The 24,617-nt window shown below is 43.7% G+C and overlaps 1 protein-coding gene across 1 annotated transcript in view; it reads right to left on the reverse strand.

Annotated features, from left to right (window-relative positions):
* Nucleotides 1-24,617, reverse strand: part of ALK (ALK receptor tyrosine kinase) — a 769,803-nt gene that overhangs the window by 202,744 nt on the left and 542,442 nt on the right. Inside the window, exon 5 of the mRNA XM_003941519.3 lies at nt 13,952-14,079. Coding sequence (XP_003941568.3) covers nt 13,952-14,079 — 128 coding nt within the window. The remainder of the gene's footprint in view (nt 1-13,951; nt 14,080-24,617) is intronic.

Consider the following 24,617-nt stretch of genomic DNA (forward strand, 5'->3'; position numbering starts at 1 on the left):
GCAGTCTCGGCTCCAATTTCATTTCCTGAGACTCATAAGAAAATGCTGGACCTTCTTCTCTACCTAGAGCCTTGCCTTTACCATGTGACTGGCACTAGAAAAAACCTCAGCCTTGGATAAGACCTCAATTTCTAATTGAAGACTGAGGCTCTGTTCCTGAGGTCGTCTTTGGGTTCACCACGTTCAAACGCCCCTCGCTGGTTGTGTGCGTGTGACATGCATATTTGTGTGTGTGTGTTTATGTGTGTGTGTTTGTGTGTGTATGTGTATGTCTCTCTCTCTGTGTGTGTGTGTGTGTGTGTGTGTGTGTGTGTGTGTGTGTGTGTGTGTTGGTCTCCTAATAAAAAAATAATGACAGGCACTTTAAAAAAAGGAGGGGAGCCGGGCGCGGTGGCTCAAGCCTGTAATCCCAGCACTTTGGGAGTCCGAGGCGGGTGGATCATGAGGTCAAGAGATCGAGACCATCCTGGTCAACATGGTGAAACCCCGTCTCTACTAAAAATACAAAAAAAATTAGCTGGGCATGGCAGCGCGTGCCTGTAATCCCAGCTACTCAGGAGGCTGAGGCAGGAGAATTGCCTGAACCTAGGAGGCGGAGGTTGCGGTGAGCCGAGATCGCACCATTGCACTCCAGCCTGGGTAACGAGAGCGAAACTCCGTCTCAAAAAAAAAAAAAAAAAAAAAAGGAGGAGAAACAGCAGAAGGGGAAAGGGAGGACAGGAGATCATCAGAGGATCTTTGCCTAGAGTAAAGATGAAAAGAGAAGAAGATTCTTTCTGTGTATACCCCAGAGCTAGGCCCCAGTGTAGCCAATCCAGCCATTTCAGCCACCTTGTCCGTGGATAGACAGCCTCAGGCCTGTGCCTGGAGCAAGAGCACAGTGGGCTTCACTGATAAGGGAGCTGGCCACAGGATCGGACAGGCAATTCCATGGCCCAGTTTTCTTCCCTTCACAGAAGGAAAGGAAGAAAGTTGAGAATTGAAAATGAATTAATAGACAAGCAAAAAGACAAAGATATCCGGAGTGTGGAGAAGCACACGGAAGAGAGGCTGAGGGTGGACAGATGCAGAGAAAGGCTGTCCACGAACTGCCAAACAGTTGAGATGGAAAATGATGTGTCTGTGTTTATTTATTTATTATCACATGGAGTAAATAAATGATATGGTGCTGAATCGAGCACCTGCTTTTGTATTACATACAGCCACAGATGAGGAACAGGAAGAAAGGAATGGAGAAAAAGGCCATATCAGTGGGAGAATGGCAGGGGGTGGTCAAGAGGACAGCCTTCACGCATTAGTTGACCCAAGTGCACAGTGGATCTCTTGGTAAGAGAGAGTGCAGGGAGCAAGCGTGCGTGTGTGTCTATGCACTAACAAGAAAGACATGGATCCGGTAATGGTAAGGCAGGAAGGAAAACAGAGATCACCTCTTCCTGTCACTTTCTTCTTTCTCTTCTAATTCAAATCATGTAGTTCAAGAAATTTTGCATCCTAGCTCTGTACACTCATAAGCCCAAGTCTGCAGGACAGAGGCTTTGAGCCATTCACTGTTCTGGATCTCTAGGGAGTGGTGTGCAGAGGGCTTGTTCCCTGTCTAGTCCTCTCCGAGACAAACTGGCCCCCTCCAAGGGACAGTTCTGCAGTTGGTCCCCGCCATGGCAGCTTATTCACATGTGTGTTTCCAATCATAAACCTACAGACAGCCTAGGATGGGAAGAAGACAAGCTGCCTTCCTGACCTTACACTTGGGCTGCCTGTCCCTGTAGCAGGGGGAGATAATCAGGGCCCTTGTCCAGAGCCAATGTTTTCATTATATTTAAATTTTACAAATGATTGAAAGGATCAGCTCATAAAAGCAAAGAGAGTTAAGGCGTTCAACCTCTCTGGGCCTTTTAAGACAACAGACTTATTATGAGTCTGTGAGTTTCCAGGAAGAAGCTTCTAATTAAAGCTTATTGCCTCTTAGCTACTATTGGCTGGCCATGTGGCTCGCCCTTCCGGTTAATTAGAGCAGAAACGCATCCTAGTAAGGTTTTTGCCTCACAGAGCCCATGCCCACCTTCCGGCCCACTTCCCCTGTGAGCTCAGGAGGATCCAGGGCTGCCAGGATGGCCCATCATCCCCTAGACGTGAGACTTGGGATCCAGACAGGATATTGCACTAGTGTTCTTGAAGGAAATGATAAGACCCTGGGCTACCAGTGGTATAAATGATTAATGAGGGGTAATCAGTCAATGTTTGTTAATTGTTTTATAGACACAAAATGCTGGCTAAGGAGTAAAGGAAGAAGCAGAAGCAGCAAAAGCCAAAAGACTTTATATCTACCCAAATGCTGATCATGGAACTCCAGAATGTCGGAGCTGAGGGAAGGAGGGATCTCTGAGACCATTTGCTCTATGGTTTGCAAATTGTGCATTGAGGGGCCTTCTGGGCCGCTGCCCAGCAACTGTCTGCCAATGTTTTCTCCCCAAACAAATCTCAACCAGAAGGGCAAAATAAAGTTCCACAAAAACCATCCTCTCAGCATAACTCGAAGACAGAGAATGTCAGAACTCTAAAATAACCACAGTAAAAAGAGAGCCATCATCTATTCCCAGCAGGATACTTTCTGTTACTCCTAGGCTATGCCCTTTGACTAGCAAAAGGCTCCCTCGCTCCCTGCACAAAGGCCTCCACTCTGGAAGACTTCAGCATGAGGTTCCCACAGATCCTGGTGTGAGGAGTTCTGTCCAGGGGTCTGGGTAGGGAGGAAGTAAAATGTCTCCAGGATCTTCACTGAAGGTTCAGTCTTTGCTTACCTTTCCCCACCCCACCCCACCTCACCCCACCAAACAAAACAAATCAACAAGATCAATTCTGTCCTTGGGGACATTTATGAAACTTTAGGCCAATGCACAAGAGACTTTTACATCTAATGCTTGGTGGGTCTGGCTCTGACTTGGTATGTCAGTTTAGAAACTGAGCCCTTCTCGCCTGTAATCCCAGCTACTCGGGAGGCTGAGGCAGGAGAATTGCCTGAGCCCAGGAGGCGGAGGTTGCGGTGAGCCGAGATCGCGCCATTGCACTCCAGCCTGGGTAACAAGAGCAAAACTCCATCTCAAAAAAAAAAAAAAAAAAAAAAAAAAAAAAGAGAGAGAGAAAAAAAAAAAAGAGAGAGAGAAAAAAAAAAAAAAAGAAACTGAGCCCTTCTCTGCTTGATTTGGGAGGTTGGGCCCCCCTGCTAGTGCTGGTGTCACCTCAGGATTTTGTCCACCGTTGTACCCGCCTATGGCTTGCCCTGAAAGGACACACTCCCCTCTAGCTCTCTTCTCCAGCTGGTGATCCCAGGCCTGGCTGCACCTCCTCCTCATGTTCCTCTGTCCCCTCTGGAGTGGTGCCTTACCATTCATTGTCCCCTCCGATGTGTCCCAAATGGCAGAGAAGAGTAAAGCCACCACTCATAGTATAGGGAATCACTATGAGTAGGGAAGGTCTTTGAAAGCTTATGCTTTATCTTAACATTTGCCTGCAGTTTGCATTGGAACTCAATACACAGCCATGCTAGTTTTAATCTAAAACTGTTCCTCCACTCTAATCTTTTGGTACAATGGAAGCTCTGGATAGATGAGCCATGCTGCTTCTTTGGGTTCGCACACTGTCAGAGCATCGCTACACATCCTGCAGGTGCAAACATCTAAGTGTGAATGCTGGCCCCAGTCTACCCCAATCCACCTGTTGGTCCCTCTCGACCTGCCCACAGCCAAATGCCTTTAGCCCACTGCATGGAGAGGCTCTAGAGGTACTAGAGTGAGCTGACTCTCAGACCTGCAGAGGAAGGTGCTGAGAGCTGAGTCATCTAGCCCCTCCTCTAGGGGATACCATTAGGCTTCACTGATCCTGAGTTGTACTGTTGGTCCAGTTTTTCTTGATGACTCATACCAATTGTTTGTATCAATTGTTAGTTAATGAAGAGCTGCCAAGGCCATTGGGCTGCAATTTGGACACAGGGAATGGTAGGGCTAATCCAGTTTGATTTTCCACTAGGTTCCAGGCTGTGGAATCAGATCAAACCGTGTCAGTTTGAGGCACACAGCATCCTATTTCATCCTCACATGGACCCTGGGATAGGTATCCCTGTCTTCATTTCACACATGAATTATCTGGGACCACAGGACACAATGGACACATTAGCACCCAAATGACTCAGGATTCAAATCCATGTTTTTCTTCTCCAAGTCCTCTCTCCTCTTTCCATTGTCCATGCTGTTGTGTCCCTTGCTTTTCTTTCTGTTGCATTTTTTTTGGTCATTTTATTTCTTATGACCTCTAATGCTGGAGAATAAAACAGAGAGAGGAGGCGAGATTGGGAAGTTTAAATTCTGCTGTCAGTAGTTTCAGGGAGACGGAGAGGGTGTGGGAGAGGAGGTGGATTAAAACCAATGTCTAAACTGACATTTCTCTGATCACATCTAAAATTAATTTATCTTGGTCCACCCTGTTTGCTTCACAGCCACATTTTATTTTAAGGAATGATTCCAGAGAGGTCTTAGCGACCTAAAGAGAAAATATCTTCCCAACCCCTTCCCCATCAGCAGCTGGAGCATCAGTCTCATTAATAACTGGAGCCTAATCCTTCACATTCAAAGGGAGTCCCATTACCCAAAACAATAATATTTTTAATTACCCAGGCAGAGTGGCAACTGCACACTGAATACTAAGGATGATGTAAAACTAATAAATACTTTTGGAAATTCGTTGAACATTTTAATGAATTAAAAGTTATGAAATATTTATAAGCCGTAACAACACCATTTATTACCATTAATAAAATAAATACATTAGTCAGAGAATGAAATTCATTACTATTTTACTACTAGACATTGATGTCAATGACTGAGTATTGCTCCAAATTACTTGTAAAATAGACCAATTATTTTAGTGTGATTAATCTTTTCAATTATTTCTTTTATGTAGTTGTAATTGGAAAGTAATTTTCTTCTGGGAGCACAGTGACCTCGGCACACTCATTATTTATTTATATTTAAAAACCTTTTGTGTCGGCCCCTGTTTCTGGGCAAGTTCCAATGATTGAATATCTAAAACAGTTGCCCAAGCAGGCATTGTTTCTAAGCACTTTGCATGGCATTTTCAAATTGGCTTTATTACTAATTATGGATAAGGCATTCCAAAGTAAGACCTTCTTGGCCAACAGTAGCTATGCACTGTTGGAGAAAGGAGAGACCGGCAAATCTCCTTCCTGGTTCCACGTGCTTTGGCCTGACTGTTTTGGATTCCAGTCTTCCTCGAGGGAGGCGGTGTGATAGGTATTTGAAAAGACCTCTCCTGCCTCCAACTACGTCCACAGAATTAAACAGGGTTACTTCTTTGTGTGGCACAAAGGACTTTGTACACCCAGTCACCAAGGTAAAAAATGGCTTTATCAGGCACGAGAGCATAGATATTAGGGGGCAAGAGAGACAGCTGTCTTCAGAATCAGAAAGCAAGTCTGGGCTATCAGAGTCTCTGCTGGAAAAGAGGTAAATTTTCTCTTTGCCTAATGGCTCAGGCAAGGCGCAGATGGAAAAGCAAAAGGTGGGTGTGAAGCTGTAAACAGACCCTGGGATAGCTGCGTAGGGTTATTCAGCTCTGCTTCCAGAATGAGCAGATTCAGCTTAGTCCAGGAATGCCAGAGAGAGGATGAGAAGATTTATTGTGCCAGGCATTGTGTTAGGGGCTCTGCACGCAGTATCTGTTTTAATTTTCCAGCAAACCTGTAACTATGTATTTACTGATGAGAAAATGAAAACTCATAGGTATAATAAAATTTTCCAAGCTCAAAAAGGTGATGAGTTATGGAGCTGGCATTCCAAATTCATTCAGTCTGATTCTAAAGCCTCTCATCTTTCTCCTACATTGGAATAAGCAAATCTTTACTGAGTGCTTGCCATGAAAAAAAAAAAAAAAAAAAAAAAGAAAAAGAAAAAGAAAAAGCACTTTGCTGCTAATTGGGTTACAGAGATTTTTAAAAAAGAGTCTTTGATTTTAAGAACTTAGCATCTATTGAGTGATACACATAAATAACTGTGGAGAGAAGTAGACTATTCTAAAATAGATATACATGGAAACAATTCTGAGTGGAGGCTTCTTAGAGAAAATACTACTTGAGCTGGGATTTCAGTGATGTGCAGGTCTTTGAAAGATGGACAGTGCACTGCAGGGGGCGCAGATGGAACTGAAGCTTGGAGACATTTGAGAAACGCAAGCAGATCTCAGTGGCTGATAAAACCAAAATGTTAATGCTTATCTTTTAAATGGTTCAGCCCACAGTAAACTAAGGGCAGGAGATTTTGGAAATAGGGAGGTAAGAAGGAGAGCATTTTGAAAATGGAATTGAACATTCACCTGGAGTTATGTGCTAGAACTAAGTGAGGATACGAAGGTCGTGACTGCGAGTTCTCCTTGGTGATCACGTCCAAGCAATAGAGCCCAACATGGCATGGCTGATTCAGTCCCCTGGAAAGACCGACCCAGGTGGTGGCACTTCCGTAGGTTGGCAGTATGTGGCTCTGATCACCCTCTTGGTATTGGGTCAATAATTAAATCACAAGCTTTGCAGGAGGCCCCAGAGGAGCCGGTTTGTTTCTGTGAATGGTAATTTCCTCATGAGACATGGCAGCAGCAAGGAAACAGGTGAGTTTTCAAAGGCTTCAGGCAAGGTGAGGCCCAAAGAGGTTAGGTAGCTTGTGGCATCATTTACAAGGCACCTACGCAGCCACCTTCTCATTGACCCTCAGCATGAAGTCAATTTTGAGATAAATATTGACATGTTGCTATCCCTATTCTAAATGGAAAAAAAACCACCCAATCTATGTTCCAGTTATGAAGGAAACCTTTAATGTCCTTTCTGATTTGAAGTGTTGGCTAGTCTATGGCAAGTAAGAGGTAGGAAGGAGACTTAAATCCAGGTTTTCTGATTCAGGTTCAGTGCTCATTCTGCAGTTTTTCTGAGAAAGGAATATTGGAACTACTTTGGGGGAAGAATCTCCAGGAATGGAACATCTATTCAACACTGACAGAGCAGGAGCATCGCCATCTTGGACAAGCACCTCATCCTGAAGTTCACCTTGACCAAAAACTACCTAAATCCAAAGGGCTTCAGCCTGATGGCCAAGGTCAGCATGACCATAAACCACAAATAACATCTCTGACTTGAAACATTTCAAACTCCTCCCTGACTAGAGATAGCTAGCCCCAAGATACCCTCCCTCCAACTGGAAAGATGTCAGCCTCAAGATGACCTCCTCCCCTCCATCCAGAGACATTCTATCTCCACCATAAAACTTCTCCCTCACACAGAAATATTCCAAGCTTGTCGTAAGCCCCTCACCCTAAAATCATCATGTACTCTTAGTCTGTAAGAGAAAGCGCTCCTTAGTGAAATTGGCTAGAAGCCCCTCTCAGGTTTATTTTCTCTAAAACAAATCTGTCTTTAACTCTTAAGCCACATTTCATGTTTCTTTCCTCTTTCTTTCACTCTTACAAATACCTCTGGTGCAAATTAACTATAACTCAAAGATGCCCTTTAAGAAGCAGTTCTACACAAAGTAGAATGGAAATGTTGAAGCAACCACAGCAAAATTCAGTTCTAAGACTGAAGCAACTATTTTATATTAATGTCAGTACGTGCCCAGTTCAGTACTCGCTCAGAAAATGTGTGTGGCGTGGATGAGTGGATGCATGGATGGATGGATGGCTGAGTCTACCGCATGCAGAGTTTTCTGCTGGCAGCCCCAAGACGGAGTGCCACTGTGATCTACATTTTACAAGCACAGACTGAGGATCCTGCTGAGGTGTTGCTTGCTGTTGGAAGAGAAAATGCCCAGTTTGGGCCAGGCTGCCAGGAGCCCATGAAGTAATCCCTCATTTACCCAGCTGGATTTTGGAGCCAACTCTAGATGTTGATTGGTTCCACATGGCTGGCCAAAGATTTGAATCTATTTGTTCAGCTTCTCTCATTTACTCTTGTCCCCTTTTAGCCTAAGAAAGATATCCTCCATTGCCCAACATTGTCTTTGGTAGAGAAGGAGGAGGGAGAGGGGGACAAAGTTAGGGGGATGCTACTCATTTTTTCCTGGAAATATCTATACTAGCTACATACCCAGCACCTCAAAGCCAGAACCCACCTGGGCAAGAACTTGCCTTGTGAAAATGGCCCATATTCAAAGTCTAATAGCCTTGTGTTAAGCTCTAATTTTTAAAATGACATACAGTTAATAATCATATTTTTGGTTTTCATATTTTAAGTAAGTGTAACATCTAAGACCAGCCCATAAAAACTGAAGTTAATAGGAGAACTGAGAATCAGACTGTCCAGTGGTACTTAAAATGTATTTCATGAAGCCCATTGAGGGGAAATGCCAAGGGCTGTGGAGCAGGTGGGCTCTGGGTCCCCACAAAGGCAGCTGTACTTGTATCATTTTATACACTGGGCTTCCATGTAAGACTTTGTTTTAATTAAGGCTTCAGGCTCTACAAAAGGTTTGAAGACCATGGGTCAAGTTCAAACACCCTCATTTTAGCCCCAGAGAAGTTAAAAAACAATATTGTGCATCTCCAACTCTTTGGGGACACATGTTTCAAGGTATCCATAATAATGGGTACTGCATTTGACACTTTGGATTCCTTCGCCTTCGTGAGCCAGAGAAGTCAGAAAAATAACTTCTCATGGGTGAGGTGAAGGTTATGACATCCTCTCTAATGAATGGATCAGAAGCAATGTGTATGAAAGTATCTCAGTAGAGTAAGGAACCAAGATTACTTCTTTTGAGAAATCTGTTAGTGAGCTGAATGTGGCTGTGGCCTGGGAAACCTCAGATGTGTTTCTTGTAGGTTCATGAAAGAGAAGGGAGCCATAGTGGCCTGCTATAAAATGTATGTAGGCTCACACAGGAGCTGTCTGCATCTCCTGTTTTTTGTTGGGGAGCTCCTTTGCAGCTCTTTGTCTTTGTGTTGACCAGTGGGCAGTGGTCCATCTCCACTGCCTCTGACCAGTCTGAGCTGGGAAAGGGAAATACTGAATTGATTTCTTAGAAAAATCGAGAGCTTGACAACCACAGGGTGGAGGCAGAAGGCACATTGGGCTGGTCAGTAATTTGGTATATCACATTTCAAGGAAAATCTTTGGGTCTTTGTTTATTCAATTTCTACATGGCAAAGGAGACAGATGAGATGTTTCTGGTGTCCCTTCCAGCAGAGATCTTCCATGCACAGCAGCAAGGTGTGGTAGCTAAGAACCTGGATTTTGGAGCCAGATGGCCTCCATTTCAATACTAGCTGTGTGAATTTGGAAATATTACATAGTTCTCTGTGCCTTGATTTCTCTATCCATATAATGGGAATGATAATGATAATAATAGTATTACATACATCATAGCATTGTTGTAAGAACTGAATGAGTTAATATATGTACCATGCTTAGAATAGGGCCTAGTACATGGAAGTGCTAGATGATGGTTTGCAATGCTGTGCATTTTTACAAGCTGTTCAGGGCCATACTGATCCTATTCTTTTTTCTTTATCTATCTTTTTTTTTTTTGAGACAGAGTCTCATTATGTTGCCCAGCAGGAGTGCAGTGACATGATCTTGGCTCACTACAACCTCTGCCTCCCAGGTTCAAGCAATTTTTCTGCCTCAGCCTCCTGAGTAATCTGGGATTACAGGTGCATGCCACCATGCCTGGCTATTTTTTTTTGTATTCTTAGTAGAGATGGGGTTTCACCATGTTGGCCAGGCTAGTCTCGAACTCCTGACCTCAGGTGATCTGCCAACCTTGGCCTCCCAAAGTGCTTGGATTACAGGCGTGAGCCACCACACCCAGCACACTGATCCTTTTCAAATATCTTTCAAGAAGCTAGTCTTGCCCATTCTGACATATGTTTTTCTGTAGGCACCTCTGAACCTGAGGGGTCCTGGTAAGTGTCCTGTGTGATCCCATTGCTCTGGATTGTCTGCTCAAGAAAGGTTTTTGTGAATGGACTAAGGATTCCTTGGTAGCCCAGGTATGGGTGTCTCTGGAGGCTGATGTCCCTCTTGTCTGTGCTCAATGTGCAGACTGCTCTTTCCCTGGTCTTTCAGGGAAAAAACTTATTCCAAGCCATTCGAAGCTACTTTCTTTTGGAAATAATAGGGTAATAGCCCAAAGCCATAAAAGAAGGTGCAGCATTTATCAGTTGATTGATTAACCCATCAGTCAACATGTATTTGTGTGGTGTTTTCTATGTGTTTAGCTCAATGCTAGCTGCTCCCTGGAGAAATAAAAGAAATATAAGACAAGGTCTTGAACTTCAAGTTAGAATCCCAAAATAATTAAATGGGAAATGATTATAAAACGGCTAGTAAATTTAGATGTAGAGAATAAAGTCTTCCAAGGAGAATTTCTGTAGCTGCAAATGATATTTCCTGGCCCCAGGAAATGAGTGAGGTAGTCCAGTCTAGGCCCCTTATTCTATTATTTTCTGATATGGGAGGCAATAAGAAATTACCTATGTCACCTGCAAGTGCCACCAGGAAAGGAATAATATTGAGGAGATTTATCTGGCAATGCGTGAAAGATGGAATGGTATTAGGGAGACCAGCTGGCTGCTGTCAAAGTTCAAGTCTGCATCTATGAAGAATATAGGAAGAAAAAGACACATAGCTGAGAAATGAAGTCAGAAGGGTATATTCAAGAGGCAGCAACAGTAGTATTGGATTAGTCTGTTCTCATGCTGTTATGAATACCTGAGACTGGGTAATTTATAAAGAACATAGGTTTAACTGGCTCATGGTTCTGCAGGCTGTACAGGAAGCATGGCTGGGGAGGCCTCAGGAAACTTATAATCATGGCAGAAGGCAAAAGGGAAGCTGGCATATCCTATGTGGCTGGAGCAGGAGGAAGAGAGCAACGAAGAAGGTGCTGCACACTTTTAAACATCCAGATCTCGTGAGAACTCACTCAGTATCATGAGAACAGCAAGGGGGAACTCCTCCCCCATGATCCAATTACATCCCACTAGGCCCCTCCTCCAACACTGGGGATTACGATTCAACATGAAATTTGGTGGGGAGGGGAGGACACAAATCCAAACCATATCAAGTATCTAGACAGAGACAGATAGAATACAGGCAAAAGCAAGTCTACAAGTGAAGGTTCTGGCCATTTGGGTATAATGGTAAGAGGAACAGGAAGAGTCAAGGTGGTTCTAAGGTTTTCTGTAAATAAATGCAACCTCAGCCTCTTCTACATAGGCAGTAGAGTGTAGTGGACAGAAACACTGGTTTTGTCATCAGATCAACTTGGGATGGAGTTTACCTCTACCTTTCACTAACTAAATGACCTTGGCAAGTTTTGAAACTTCGGTGAGCTTCAGTTTTCCCATCCGTAAAATGAAGATACTGGTCCCTGCTTTACAGCATTATTGTAAAGCTTGCATGAGGTGACCCACATAAAGGCATTGACACTTGCCTTTGTGCATGGCGAGTGCCCTGGCCATGTTAGCTTTTTGCTATTAGTTCGTATTAACTGAGAAGAAGTGAGCACCTACCTAGCGTCACACACTGTGGTAAGTATAACAATGTAGAGAGGATCTAGGAATGGCCTATATCCTGATGACACCCACAGATAGATATTATCTCCTATGCAGAGAGAATTGTCCCATGTCTCCCTCGAGGCTTCTCCTGTTGAACTAAAATGGCACCTCTCTGCAGTGGGCCTAGGAAGAGCTGTGGAGTTACACAGTTGTGTTTCCCCTTGTGCTCTGTCTGTGCCTCATTGTGAAGGGAGCAAGTTCTTATCAGAAAAACAGACCAGGCATCCTATCTACAGTCCTGGCCAGTTATGTCACCAGCCTTGTTCACCTCCTTCAGAGATACCAATTTTAGCCTTTTATCCCCCCTCCTTCTGGCTTAACCAAGACAATGACCCCAGAAAACATAAGCATTTGTCTACACTGAATAGGCATTGAGTATGCCTTTAAAGTAACCTCTTTCCTTTAAATATGAGTATAATTTTAGGATGATTCCTATGTCTACAACTGCTCTATGCCTATTGATATGCACCTGAATTTGTCTGCTATGGGAAGCAAATTTGGAAGTTCTAAGCACACCCTGAGATCACCTTGTTCTTCACCATTGTCTACCTTACACATCCATACCAATCTCTCCACATCCCTTGGTGGCCACAGGTGGTCTGACCCAGAGAGGAAATGCAGAGAACATTTGCCTCCTCATGGAGACCATCTGTACTTGGACCTAGAGCCACTGAAAGAAGGAAGCTGGACCGTGAGAACTTCCCTAGGTATCCGGGCCCAGTCACTTTCTCTAGGGAATCAGAGGCAGCCTCATCTTCTCCTTCCTCTAAGACAGTGCCCTGACAGCGGAAACTTTCTGGATCATTAGAGAGAGTTTAGGAAGATCAACTCTATTGGCTTCATAAAGGCAGAAAGGCAGACAAGGTCTGCTTGTTTGCTTTTCTATCTTTAGAGGAAGCAAGGTCCCTGGAGTAGACTCACTGTGAATGCAACACAGGTTACAGGGGATGAATGTTTTTAGGTGAGAGAGAGTTGCAGGATAAGGGAGAAAACATCTATAGGTTGAGATCCTTGGTTTTAACATGCAAAGAATTTTATTCAGATCAAGAAATTTTTTGCAGGAGTATTTGTGCTGGGCCTGATATCTGGAATTCTGTAATTTCTTAGTCCCTTTTCTTAGTGATGATCAAATGAGAACATTCTGGGAACTGATACCTTCTCCTTGTCACATTCTTGTTAACTGGTTCCATTTCAACAGATGGCCTCTTTTGTATGGTACATAGATCCTTGACATCTGTGAGGACTGATGATGTCCAGAGACATTCACAAATCTTCAAGTTCACGAGTGCGGAACCATTTGTACAAGCTCCTGGCTTGCTCCCAAACCACACATTTCTCATTCATTGCCTCATATCATAGGTTAACCACCTTTTCAACTTGAACTGTGGTTCAATCTATCACATTATGGTGATTTTTCTTTTTCCTCACACATAAACCAGTTTTGATTAGGCAACGGAAACAAAATACACTATAAATGTTACTGCAAGACCAGCAATAAATGAAGAGCCACAGGGGCAAAAGAAGCTGAGTTGGGGGATGGGGGTCAGTAGGTCTTCCTCCCTAAGAAAATCCCTTTCACACATCACTTCCGAGAAGCACAAAGTTCAAATCCGGGCCTGTAGATGGGACAGATGACCATGGGATATGTGCCTCATAGATATTCATGAATAGTTTAAACTGAGAATTTAGGTCTGGGAGTGCCTCAGCCTTCCTCTGGGTCCACACTTCATTCTGGGGTCCCTGATTCTCTCCCTCCTCCCACCCTCCCCTCTCGACCCTCTGGTAGGCCCCTGTATCTGTTGTTCCTTTCTATGTGTCTACATGTTCTCAAGGTAGATACAATTTTATATTAGCTCTTTGAAAATTGATTATCTGGGATATGGATCACTTGGTATTATTCAGAACCAGCCCCTACAACACTCTAAACTTTTTCTTTTTCTTTTTCTTTTTTCTGAGATGGAGTTTCACTCTGTTGCACAGGCTGAAGTGCAGTGGTGTGATCTCGGATCACTGCAATCTCCACCTCTGCTTCAAGTGCTCCTGCCTCAGCCTCCTGAGTAGCTGGGATTACAGGTGCACCACCACACCTGGCTAATTTTCATATTTTTAGCAGAGACAGGGTTTTGCCCTGTTGGCCAGGCTGGTCTCAAACTCCTGACTTCAAATGATTTACCCACCTCAGTCTCCCAAAGTGCTGGGATTACAGGTGTGAGCCACTGCACCCAGTCCACTCTGGACTTTTTTTTGTTAAGTGTGCACATTCCCGGCTAAACATGGTTGCGGGTTATTGACACATCTAACACAATAGGTACCAAGTAGAGTGGAGAAAGCCAGATTCAGATACCTTCACTGCAGTTCTTCAGGGCAAAGAAGTCCACTGCAGACAAGCTGCGGTTTCCACTGGAGATGTATTCCAGGGCCACTCGAAACGGGCTGTCTGGGCGCCCAATTCTTCCCTGGAGCACTGTCCAACTGGTGTCATCGGAAAGCAGAGGAGAAAAGCAGAGAGAAACTGTGATGAGAATGAGGCCTAATATGCAGACAGAATCATGCCCTTGCGGGGACTTTGGGGTTCACATTCTTCACGGGCACCAAGAGATGGGACTCTAAGTGGTGCTGAGGACAGTGACTCTGACAGCAACATGCAAATACTTATTTTCTTTTTGTCCAGCAAACTTAGAGATCCAATTTGCAAACCCACTCTTGCCACTGGCATTTCTTTTGTCACATTCTGTTTAAGGCAAATGCAGCTCTTTGGATTATTTCAGTAGCTAGTATTACAAGAAAGAATTTATATACTTGAGAAAACCTGCCAGCAGAGTCAAGGAAATGTCTTCAAAACATTTATCAGTCTATTCATAATTATCTCTAGAAAGAATGATTGGTTTTCAGAATTTTATCTGATAAAAAGTCTCGGAACCCTCAGGTTTGTTCTATAGTTACTTAAGAGGGAAGCTAGCAAGAGCTATTTATTTACTGCAGGAAAATTAAAGTGCACCGAAGCATGTATTTTGGGGTAAAAGGCACCTAAGATTGACGTGGACTTTGTAAAAAGTGCAAACAGAAAAAGATGGAAGTGGACGAAATGGTGAGCTCTGCATCCACCTATAATCAAGGATACTGACACTGTCAGAGAATAGAGAACAAATTAAATGAACATTTTTACACCTTGCTCATGCTATTAACCTCTTGAAATAGCCTCCTGTCACTGATTGGACATTCAAATTTACTTTCCAACGTTGATTCATAAATGTCTGCGAGAGTGTGTGTGTGCGCGTGCGCGCGCGCGTGTGTGTGTATTTATTTATTTTGAGTGGTTTGTGTGAACAATGAAAATTATCTAGATTATTTTATATTCTCTTTCCTTAAAAAACAATTTTATTGAGGTATCATTGACGTATAATAAATTACATGTACAAAAAGTGTATGACTTGATGCATTCAAGCGTACAGATGGATAGGTTTGGACTTACTTATACAACTATAAAATCATCACAATATTTTACTTTTCTACCACTAGGTTGGGCTTTGATATGGCAGTACAAGTAGTAAAGGATTAAGGGAAAAATCAGCTTTCCATTAGAAAATTTTTAAAACATTTCTACTCCCTAAATACACAGTGATGGTCACTGTAAAAAACAAAAAGCATTGAAAATCCAACAATTCAGAAAGGCTGACAAAGGAAAGTAAAAGCCACCTAGAATACCATCGTCTAGCAATAACCAGTCACTGCCTAAGTCAACAACTTGTCAGTTTTTTTTTTTTTTTTTCTGTCTTGAGACAGGGTCTTGCTCTGTTGTCCAGGCTGGAGTACAGTGGTGTGATCACAGCTCACTGTAGGCTTGACCTCCTCAGGTTTAGCCCCCTGAGGTGCTGGGACTATGGATGCAAGCCACCACACCTGGCTAATTTTTGTACTTTTTGTAGAGACAGGTCTCACTGTTACCCAGGCTGATGAATCCAGTTCCTGGGTTCAAGCCATCCACCTGCTTCAGCCTCCCAAAGTGCTGAGATTCTAGGTGTGAGCCACTGCATCCGGCCCTACCTGAGACCATAGTACATATACTCGGTGGTTGCACTTGCTCACTTGATGATATGTCACAAGACAGTAGAGATTACATTATCATTTTAATGATTGCATTTTTAATGATTTGTACATGGCTTCTGATTTTTTCTTTATCATGATCATGCCGAAGCTAATCTGTGTACTTATCTAAACATGGCCTAAGGACAAATTCCTAGAATTAGAGTCAAAGTACACACACCCTTAGGTATACTGTCAATCCTCCCGCAGTCAATCAGGGGGGCCATTTCCACATGTGTTTGCTAACACTGGTTCCCACAAAATCTTTTCTGCCTTTGTTAACTTTTGGTGATGAAGGCATCACCTGTGACAATCCACCATCTCTTTCAATGTGGTGCTCCTGGATGGTAATTTTGAGTCTCTGGTCTCTGGCATGCAGTGGGTGTTTGCTGAATGAAGGAGGCAGTCTTCTTCCCTGTCTCTGCTCTCTGTAGTTAATTCAGATCACTGGAGCCAATTCTTCAGCCATTTAATAAAAGTGTATTGAGTTTCCCCACAATAGATGCTGTAGAAGGGATTATTGCCGCTGTAAAGTTTGTTCTCTGTTACTGTACCCAGCAGGATTTCCATCCACAATAAAACTGGTGCAATTGAAGGAAAAGGAAGCCTTTCGGTTTAAATGAGGGACTGTCAAAGAAAGCAATATTTGAAAAGAATATTTAAACAAGGGTTCTTAAGGAAACAAACAAAAAGACAAAAAGAGCAGAACTTGTCTTGTTCTTCTGAAAAATAAAGGGCCTATTTTTGAGGAAAGATGGTGAAAGGGAAGAATATTCATATTGTGCCAAAATCATAGCTCTCTGCTCTGAGGAATGATGGATTTTAATTCCAGGTACACAGTGGCCCTTGACAATGATTTCCATTTCTATATTGGCACTAGCCCTCTGGATAAATGTGTCAAGAGTTTTAGGAATTAGTTTCTGAGTTACTGATGCAATAACTTTTGTCTGAAATTCTCTGGCCTCCCATAGTTTACTGTTGTAACTTTAATAACTTTCAGAGCAGTTGCCAAACATGTATTTTATATCCAGGGAAGTTGGGAGTAGAAAAGGGCAAGCTTATACCTAGGGTCAGATTTGTTTAAGAGACAGCCAAAAACCCGGTGAAAAACAATCTAAACTCTCTTCTTGGTCTGCCTCCATTTTCTTTGCTTATACCTGAGCGGTCACGGAATTAGCTTATTAGGGTCCTGCTTTCATACCTTTGGCTGACGGCAACTCGACTTAGGCCTGCAGAGGGGAAGGTTGTGCTCTGACCTAGAGCCTCCTGGAAACAAACGTGCAGCTGGTTCCATGTGCTGGGGATTTGTGACTGTCTTATCACTGGTGCTTCCATCAATCAATTTGACAGTGTGGGATGTCCATCTGGACTTCAGGAAGCCAGAGGACTGTATGGACAGCTTGTCACAATCCATTATCTTCCCCGTGTCTCTCTGGAGCTCTCCAGTTCCAGTTCTGGCTCTGCCCCTCATTTGCCTGATGACTTTGAATAAGGCATTTTTCTCCAAATGCCTGAAATTTTGGATGTTTTCTGATCAATTATATTCGGCCTCCAACTTTGTATGAATTTTTTGAGAAAAACACTGACCACTCATTTTTGCAGAGGGCCTGTATCATAGTGAGTATGTTAGTGTCCATCAAAAAAGGCAGGAGGGTTGGTTTGTGAATATCAAGGTCCATTTCTGACCTACAGGCTAGAAGTAATATGCAGAAAGGACACTGAATTGGGAGCTCAGTTCTGGACTCTGATCGTGGATTTGCATGGGCTCGGGCAAGTCCCTGCACCTCTTTGGGTTTTAGTTTCCTCGTTAGCAAAATGCAGGCATTGAATTAAAAGTTCCCTAAGGGCCCTTATTGATCTGATATCTATATTTCTCTAGCAGATTGCAGGAATCCTAGTAACAAAACATTTTACGAAAGCCCTGAAAGCTGCAATTGACAAATAACATCCCACAGAGGTGGGAGAAGAATGATTAATCACATAATTACAGATTTATTTCTGCAAAGAGACTGAGTTTCACCCTCCTTGGAGAAGTGGAGACTTGCTCAAGGTCACACATTGAGTCACCCGCAGACTTAAGATTAAAATAAAGCATGTAACTGTGCCAAGACTGCAAGAACAAGAGACAATGCAATCTACGGACCAGTCTGTACAATCAATTGCATTTATTTCCCTAAAATCGCAGAGATAGAGAAGAATATAGTCTACTTAGCACTGCTGGAGGGATCATCAATTTGGGTTTTGAGGATAGACGCACCAGCCAGATAGTGAAACACACTGTCAGAAAAATCTACAGAAAAATCATAAGAAGTTCTGACATGGAAATAAAAAGAATTTCTAAGGCTCCCATGGCTCCCTACCAGCTTAGCTCTCTATGTTTAAAGAAAACTCTCCGGCACATCGGATACAAGGCAAGCTGCTGATGAGATTGAAAGGTTGGCAGCTGTGACTCAAGAGGGCAAAGGCACCAAGTTATCTTAAGTCCAGAATGAAGGGACACTTTATGACAGCCCATGAGGACCGTGAGTGGCAGCTGATAAGACAGGGAACATGTCACACTTTGAGTCTGCGCGATATCCCAGTGGGCATCATGTTGACATAGGGCTGGCTCACATAAGCGAACCCTCAAACCCTACAGGCTTTTCAAAGGAATGCCTTTCTGAGATGGTTTTAGCTGCTGCAATGTAGAGGCAAGGCCTAGACTCGGCTCTCAGCTGCACCATCTGCTAGCTGTGACCTTAGGCAAATGCTTCAACTCCTCCGAGCTCCCGTTGCCCTGTTTTTAAAATGAAGGTCTTAATGCCTAACTTAAGGATTTTTGAGGAGGATGTATGGAAAGTAACAGTTCTTAGCACATAGTAGGAGCTCATAAGTGGACTATTCCTATGGAAAAAATCACTGCTTTCTTCATGGAATGACACTGGTCCTTGCAAATATCTGCATCTCAATTCATTTGTGGGAGTCATGGGAGAAAGGAATACAGTAAAAGGGTGAGAAAGGTATTTGTGATTCATGAATTGCAGCCATCACAGAAAAATGTGGTTAAATGCATCTTTATATGTTAAATACAGCCCCAAGAAGTTACGTTAGAACATCCCTACAAGATGTATTAGGATTTGACTATGATAGCAGATCACCCTTCCCCTCAGAATCCTCCAAAGGCCTCCATCTCAGAGTAAAAGCTTCTTCTTTACCTTTGCATCTTCCTGTAGGACATGAAAAGATTCTCTGTGTCTAGTTCTCGGTTACGTTTGTTGAGCCATGTTCCGTTTCTCAGATTCTTACTGGTGCATTGCTGCAAACTAGATAAAGTCGTGGATGCTCTAGGGATGCTAAGGGTTTAGGATTTAGCTTTGTCTCAAGGAGCCTACAGACTGGTGAGAAAGAATGAACGTATGTACCAAGATCGACAGTGAATGGCAGCACAGAAGAGGCAAGTGAGAAGTGTAGGCACCATGCTATTGCAGCAGAGGCCACAGCGATGCCTCAGAATGGGCGGTCAGGACAGGAGGACCCTGAGGATGGGCTGTGAAGAGGGGTCAGGAATGAGGAGAGGGGCAATGCAGGAAGAGATCGGCATGAGCACATGAGCAGAGGCCACACAGACAGTGTGTGTTTGGAAAACGGGTGATCCAGTCTTACGGGAGCCAATGTTTTTCACCAGCCTCTACAGGAAGGACGACTCCTGTGTCTCACCTTCCCACCTCCTTAATGTCAGAATGGTGGATCATTCTTACGTGTCTCCAATGCCTTATACATCATAGACACTCAAAAAATATTTGTTGACTGAGAGGAAAAATGAACATATTTCTGGTAAATCAGACAAGTTTCTGACACTCTTGGTCAAAATTTATATCGCAGTGCAGCTGAGTTAGTCTAAACGTTCATGTCAATCCATTAACACTAGCTGTCATCTATTCACATGATAATGATGCCTTCCCCGTTAGGAGAAACACAGAGACTGAGGAACTTTGGGGGTCGCAATATTACCACATAGCTCCTCACGTAACTCTTGTTCCCCCATTTGCTAGAGCGAATCAGAACGAACCAGAGAATTATATAATTGAGACCTGGAGGATACCTGGGTTCTCAACTAGGAGAGTTACCCTCTGTTGCATATATGTTCTCTCCAATGCAAGTCAGGTTTGGAGCAAGACAATATGAAGATTACCTACAGCAGCAATGCCAGCAATAATAACAGCATTAATAATATGATCAGCAACAATGAAAACTTTAAATTAAATACCTACTATATGCAGTGCTTAGAGCTGAGTTTTAAAAGCAGTTTGGTGTGCCTCCACAATCTTTAGGACACCACACTTTGTTATGCCATTTAAGCTCCCCCAGGTTAGAAACTGTTTTCCTGAGGCTTTGTTTCTGTTTCTGGCTCTGTGTGTGTGTGTGTTTTTGAGACCAAGTCTTGCTGGTGTACAGTGGCACAATCTTGGTTCACCAAAACCCCCATTTCCTGGATTCCGGGGATTCTCCTGCCTCAGCCTCCCAAGTAGCTGGGATTACAGGCACCTGCCACTAAACCTGGCTACTTTTTGTATTTTTAGTAGAGACGGGGTTTCACCATGTTGCCCAGGCTGGTCTCCAACTCCTGCCCTCAGGTGATCCGCCCACCTTGGCCTCCCAAAGGGCTGGGATTACAGATGTGAGTCACTGAGCCTGGCCTTTACCGCTGTTATTCCCAGCAGCCAGACCCACACCTAGCATGCGGAAGGCAGTCAGCAAAGGTGTGGAGAGTGAATGAATACATATGCCGGAGACCTGAAGCTACAAGATGTGGTCATCCTAGTGTCCTATACTGGGCATGAGTGCCAAGTCATTCAGGTGGTGACTGACCTCCTAGCTGGGACGGCCAAACTCACGGGTGAGATCAAGAATGACAAAAGCTGCATAAATTAGATAACCGGCCGAGTCCCTGTCACACAGAACACAGTCACGTGATGATGAGGATTATCAAGCATCACCCCGTCAAGGCTCAGCCCACACTGCTGGCATTCCTGCACAGGCGCCTCTGCTAAGAATCTCTTTTGACAAGTGGCTGGACAAGGTGTGAAGGTGTGAAGATTTGTTAGAAACAAAGAACTGGGCCTGTAGGAGTTTGTCTGGATCAATACAGAAAGAAAGAAAGAAAGAAAGAAACCAATTGAAACTCTCTCTTTAATCTTATCCTACAAGAAAAAAAAAAAACATAACTTTCAAGTTTTCCTTAAAATATACTTTGTAGTAATTCTGCAGCAAATATAAACCATTCAGCACAATTTTTTATTGTTTCCATTAAATCAGCCTGCATTTAAAGCATTTTTATGGGAGATAGTGGGGGGGTGGAAAATGCTAGATCAATGTAAATTTTAGTGTGAAGTCTTTGTTGCTTATTAATTTTCTGTAGTAATAATTACACATGGCATGTGGCGGCATATGGAGTCTTTTTTCCAAGTAGCCCTGGCTTTGTTATTAACTTGCCCTTCGTAGTTCCCCACAAGGTAGATGAATGTGCTCTGAAGGGGATCAGCTGTGACAGGAAGAGGTTTCAGGGCGAGTGGGGACCTGGCTCCCAATGGTCCATGGTGGAGAACCGCTGCTCTGAGGCTGAGGGGGCCCAGGCTTTGCAGGAGGGGCCAAAGCAGGGATGGGTCCCCTGGGGCCACAGGTCTGTTTGTTGAGACCTTAGTGTTGTCAGCTGTAAAGCAGTTTTCATTTCATCAGAGATGCTACGTGGGTGACAGGGATTTGGAAGGTGGGCTAGCCTTCCCGGGCAGAGGCAGAGATGATGTTCCAAACTGCACTTCCCTATTTTCTCATGTTTTGGAGCAAAGAAAACATAAATGGTCCTGGGTTCCTTTTCCGAGTCTTTTTTTTTTTTTTTTTTTTTTTTTTTTGAGATTGAGTCTTACTCTGTCACCCAGGCTGGAGTGTGGAATACAGTGGCGTGATCTCAGCTCACTGCAACCCCCGCCTCCACGCTCAAGTGATTCTCCTGCCTCAGCCTCCTAAGTAGCTGGGATTACAAGCATGCGCCACCATGGCAGGCTAATTTTTCTATCTTTAGTTAAGATGGGGTTTCCCCATGTTAGCCAGGTTGGTCTTGAATTCCTGACCTCAGGCGGTTCACCCACCTCAGCCTCCCAAAGTGCTGGGATTACAGGCGTGAGCCACCACACTCAGCCTCCTAACCTCTTTTTAGCTTCTTCTAACTTCCCCTTGTTTCTTTCCTCCCTCCCTCCCTCTCTCCCTCCTCTCTTTCTTTCTTCTATGCCTTCCTGCCTTTTCCTTTTCTTCTTTCAAGAGAAATGTAATGATTAAGCAGCCTGACTTTCATTGGCTGTGTGACCTCAGGCCCCTGGAACTCCCCCTCTTATCATTTGAGTTCCATACCCACTGTGAGTACTATAATCTCAATTTAGTGGCTGTGTGACCTTAGGCCAGCTACCTAACTTAACCTCTCTATACCCGAATTTTGTAATTAAGAAGCGGGAGTAATAATTGATTCTTAAAGGGGTGTTGTGAAGATCACATGGGTTGAGACATGTGGGTGTGCACTTAGCACTCAGTAAGCCTTAGTGGATGCTGTTATTATTATGATGCTAGTGTTTCTTTTCTCTCCTAAATCCAGTGTGGTTGATGATCTTATAAGAAGGTGAAATAAGAGACTGACTGTGTGGTGGGATTTACTGGTTTTGGAAAAGAGCCTCCCACTCCAGATATAAAGGTTTTCAGAACTCCTTCCATTAAATATGAAAATCTTATTTAATTTTTATAACAAATGCATGAAACATATCATCATCCCCATTTTATAAGAGAGAAAATTAAGGCTTAGAGAGCTTACAGCACTGGTTCATGTAGTAAGTACTGGGAGGTAATGTGAACCCAAGACTATCTTCAAAACTCTGGCATTTCCGACTGTGACACACATAGGCTTAGATGTATGCCAAATGTATGTAACTTAGTTTTTTTTTTTGGAGACAGAATCTTACTCTGTCACCCAGGCTGGAATGTAGTGGTGCAGTCTTGGCTCACTGCAACCTCTGCCTCCCTGGTTCAAGCGATTTGCCCACCTCAGCCTCCCGAGTAGCTGGGATTACAGGTATCTGCCACCACGCACAGCTATTTTTTTTATTTTTTTTATTTTTTTGTATTTTAGTAGATACAGCGTTTCACCATGTCGCCCTGGTGATCTGCCCAGGCTGGTCTTGAACTCCTGACCTTGTGATCTGCCTGCCTCAGCCTCCCAAAGTGTTGAGATTACAGGTGTGAACCACTGTGCCTGGCAGTAATTCATTTTTTAGAAGAGCTTTTGGTGGGTCAGAGGTGAGTCGTGTTTGAAGAACAACAGCATACCAGCAAAGGGTGCATCCTGGAGATACGGTCCCTTTTCAGTGTTGCCTCAGGCTGCACTATTCGTTTTCTACTCAACCTCTGCATCCTCAGAACCTGGATTGGAATATGCAGGCTGGCTTGGGGGCTGACATCCACCCTGGCCCTGGCTGAGCATTTTTTCTTTATTCTGTACACCAGGACAGAAAGTAGGAGACTAAGAGTCTACCCCTATAGACCTAGCCTCTGAATCATTGCAGTGGGGTGGGGAGGAGTAGACTGATCATAGCTACAGCTGTAAGAAAAACATGGTAGTAGAAGTGTACTTAACTGGCCTCTGTGTGATGAATTTGCTTGCTGGATTAGCACAAGCTGTACATTTTACATGCTGTGAAATCCTCTGTGCTCTCTGAATGTTCAAGGTTGCTGAGTGGTCAAGGTCACTGAATGTCCAATGTTACTGAAGGTTACTGTGTTTAAGATCACTGAATATTCAAGGTTACTGAGTATGTAAGGTTATACTGAGTGTTCAAGGTCACTGAGTGTTCAAGGTCATTGAATGCTCAAGGTTACTGAGTGTTCAAGGTTACTGAGTATGTAAGGTTACTGAATGTTCAAGGTCACTGAGTGTTCAAGGTTACTGAGTATGTAAGGTTACTGAATGTTCAAGGTCACTGAGTGTTCAAGGTCATTGAATGCTCAAGGTTACTTAAATGTTCAAGTTTACTGAATGTTCAAGATTACTGAGTGTTCAAGGTCACTGAATGTTCAAGGCCACTGAATGTTCAAGGTCACTGAATGCCCAAGGTTATTGAGTGTTCAAGGTTACTGAGCATTCAAGGTTATTCTTTAGTAGCCCTAGACCCCCTACTCCCATCATTTGAGTTCCACACCCCACTGAGAATCAGTTAGGCTTATTCTGTCAGACTCAGAAAACAATACCCCAAAGTATGGCCCTTTGGCATGCTAAGTCCTTTGAAATGAAGGACATTGGAAGGGCCTCAGAAGCAAGTTCTCTTTTTCTCCTTCCCTCCTGTCTCTTTCCCCTCTTTCTTCCTTGGAATGAGTTGTAGAAACCAGAATTCCTCTTTCCTCAGATCATAGAAACTAGAAGCCTTCTCCCTGGAGCAGGCCATAAAACTAGAATGGTTATTCTCTCCCTTCTGCCTCGAAGACCTTCATTCCATAGGGGTCCTGCTCCACACTCGGGAGGAAGACATGCTAGACAGGGAGGCCAAGGACAAAAGACATTGGGTCTGTTTTGTCTTGTCCTTCCTTCCTTCCTTCCTTCCTTCCTTCCTTCCTTCCTTCCTTCCTTCCTTCCTTCCTTCCTTCCTCCTTTCCTTCCTCCCTCCCTCCCTCCCTGTCTCCCTCCCTCTCTCTCCCTTTCTCTCTCTCTCTCTCCCTCTCTCTTCTTCTCTCTCCCTCTCCTTCCCACTCTCTCCCTCTCTCTTTCTTTCTTTCCTCCCTGCAACCTCTGCCTCCTGGGTTCAAGCGATTCTCCTACCTCAGCCTGCTGAGTAGCTAGGATTACAGGCATACACCAACACGTCCAGCTAATTGTGTATTTTTCATAGAGACAGAGTTTCTCCATGTCGGTCAGA

The sequence above is a fragment of the Saimiri boliviensis genome, chromosome 1, assembly GCF_048565385.1.
Source record: "Saimiri boliviensis isolate mSaiBol1 chromosome 1, mSaiBol1.pri, whole genome shotgun sequence".
Lineage (NCBI taxonomy): Eukaryota > Metazoa > Chordata > Mammalia > Primates > Cebidae > Saimiri > Saimiri boliviensis.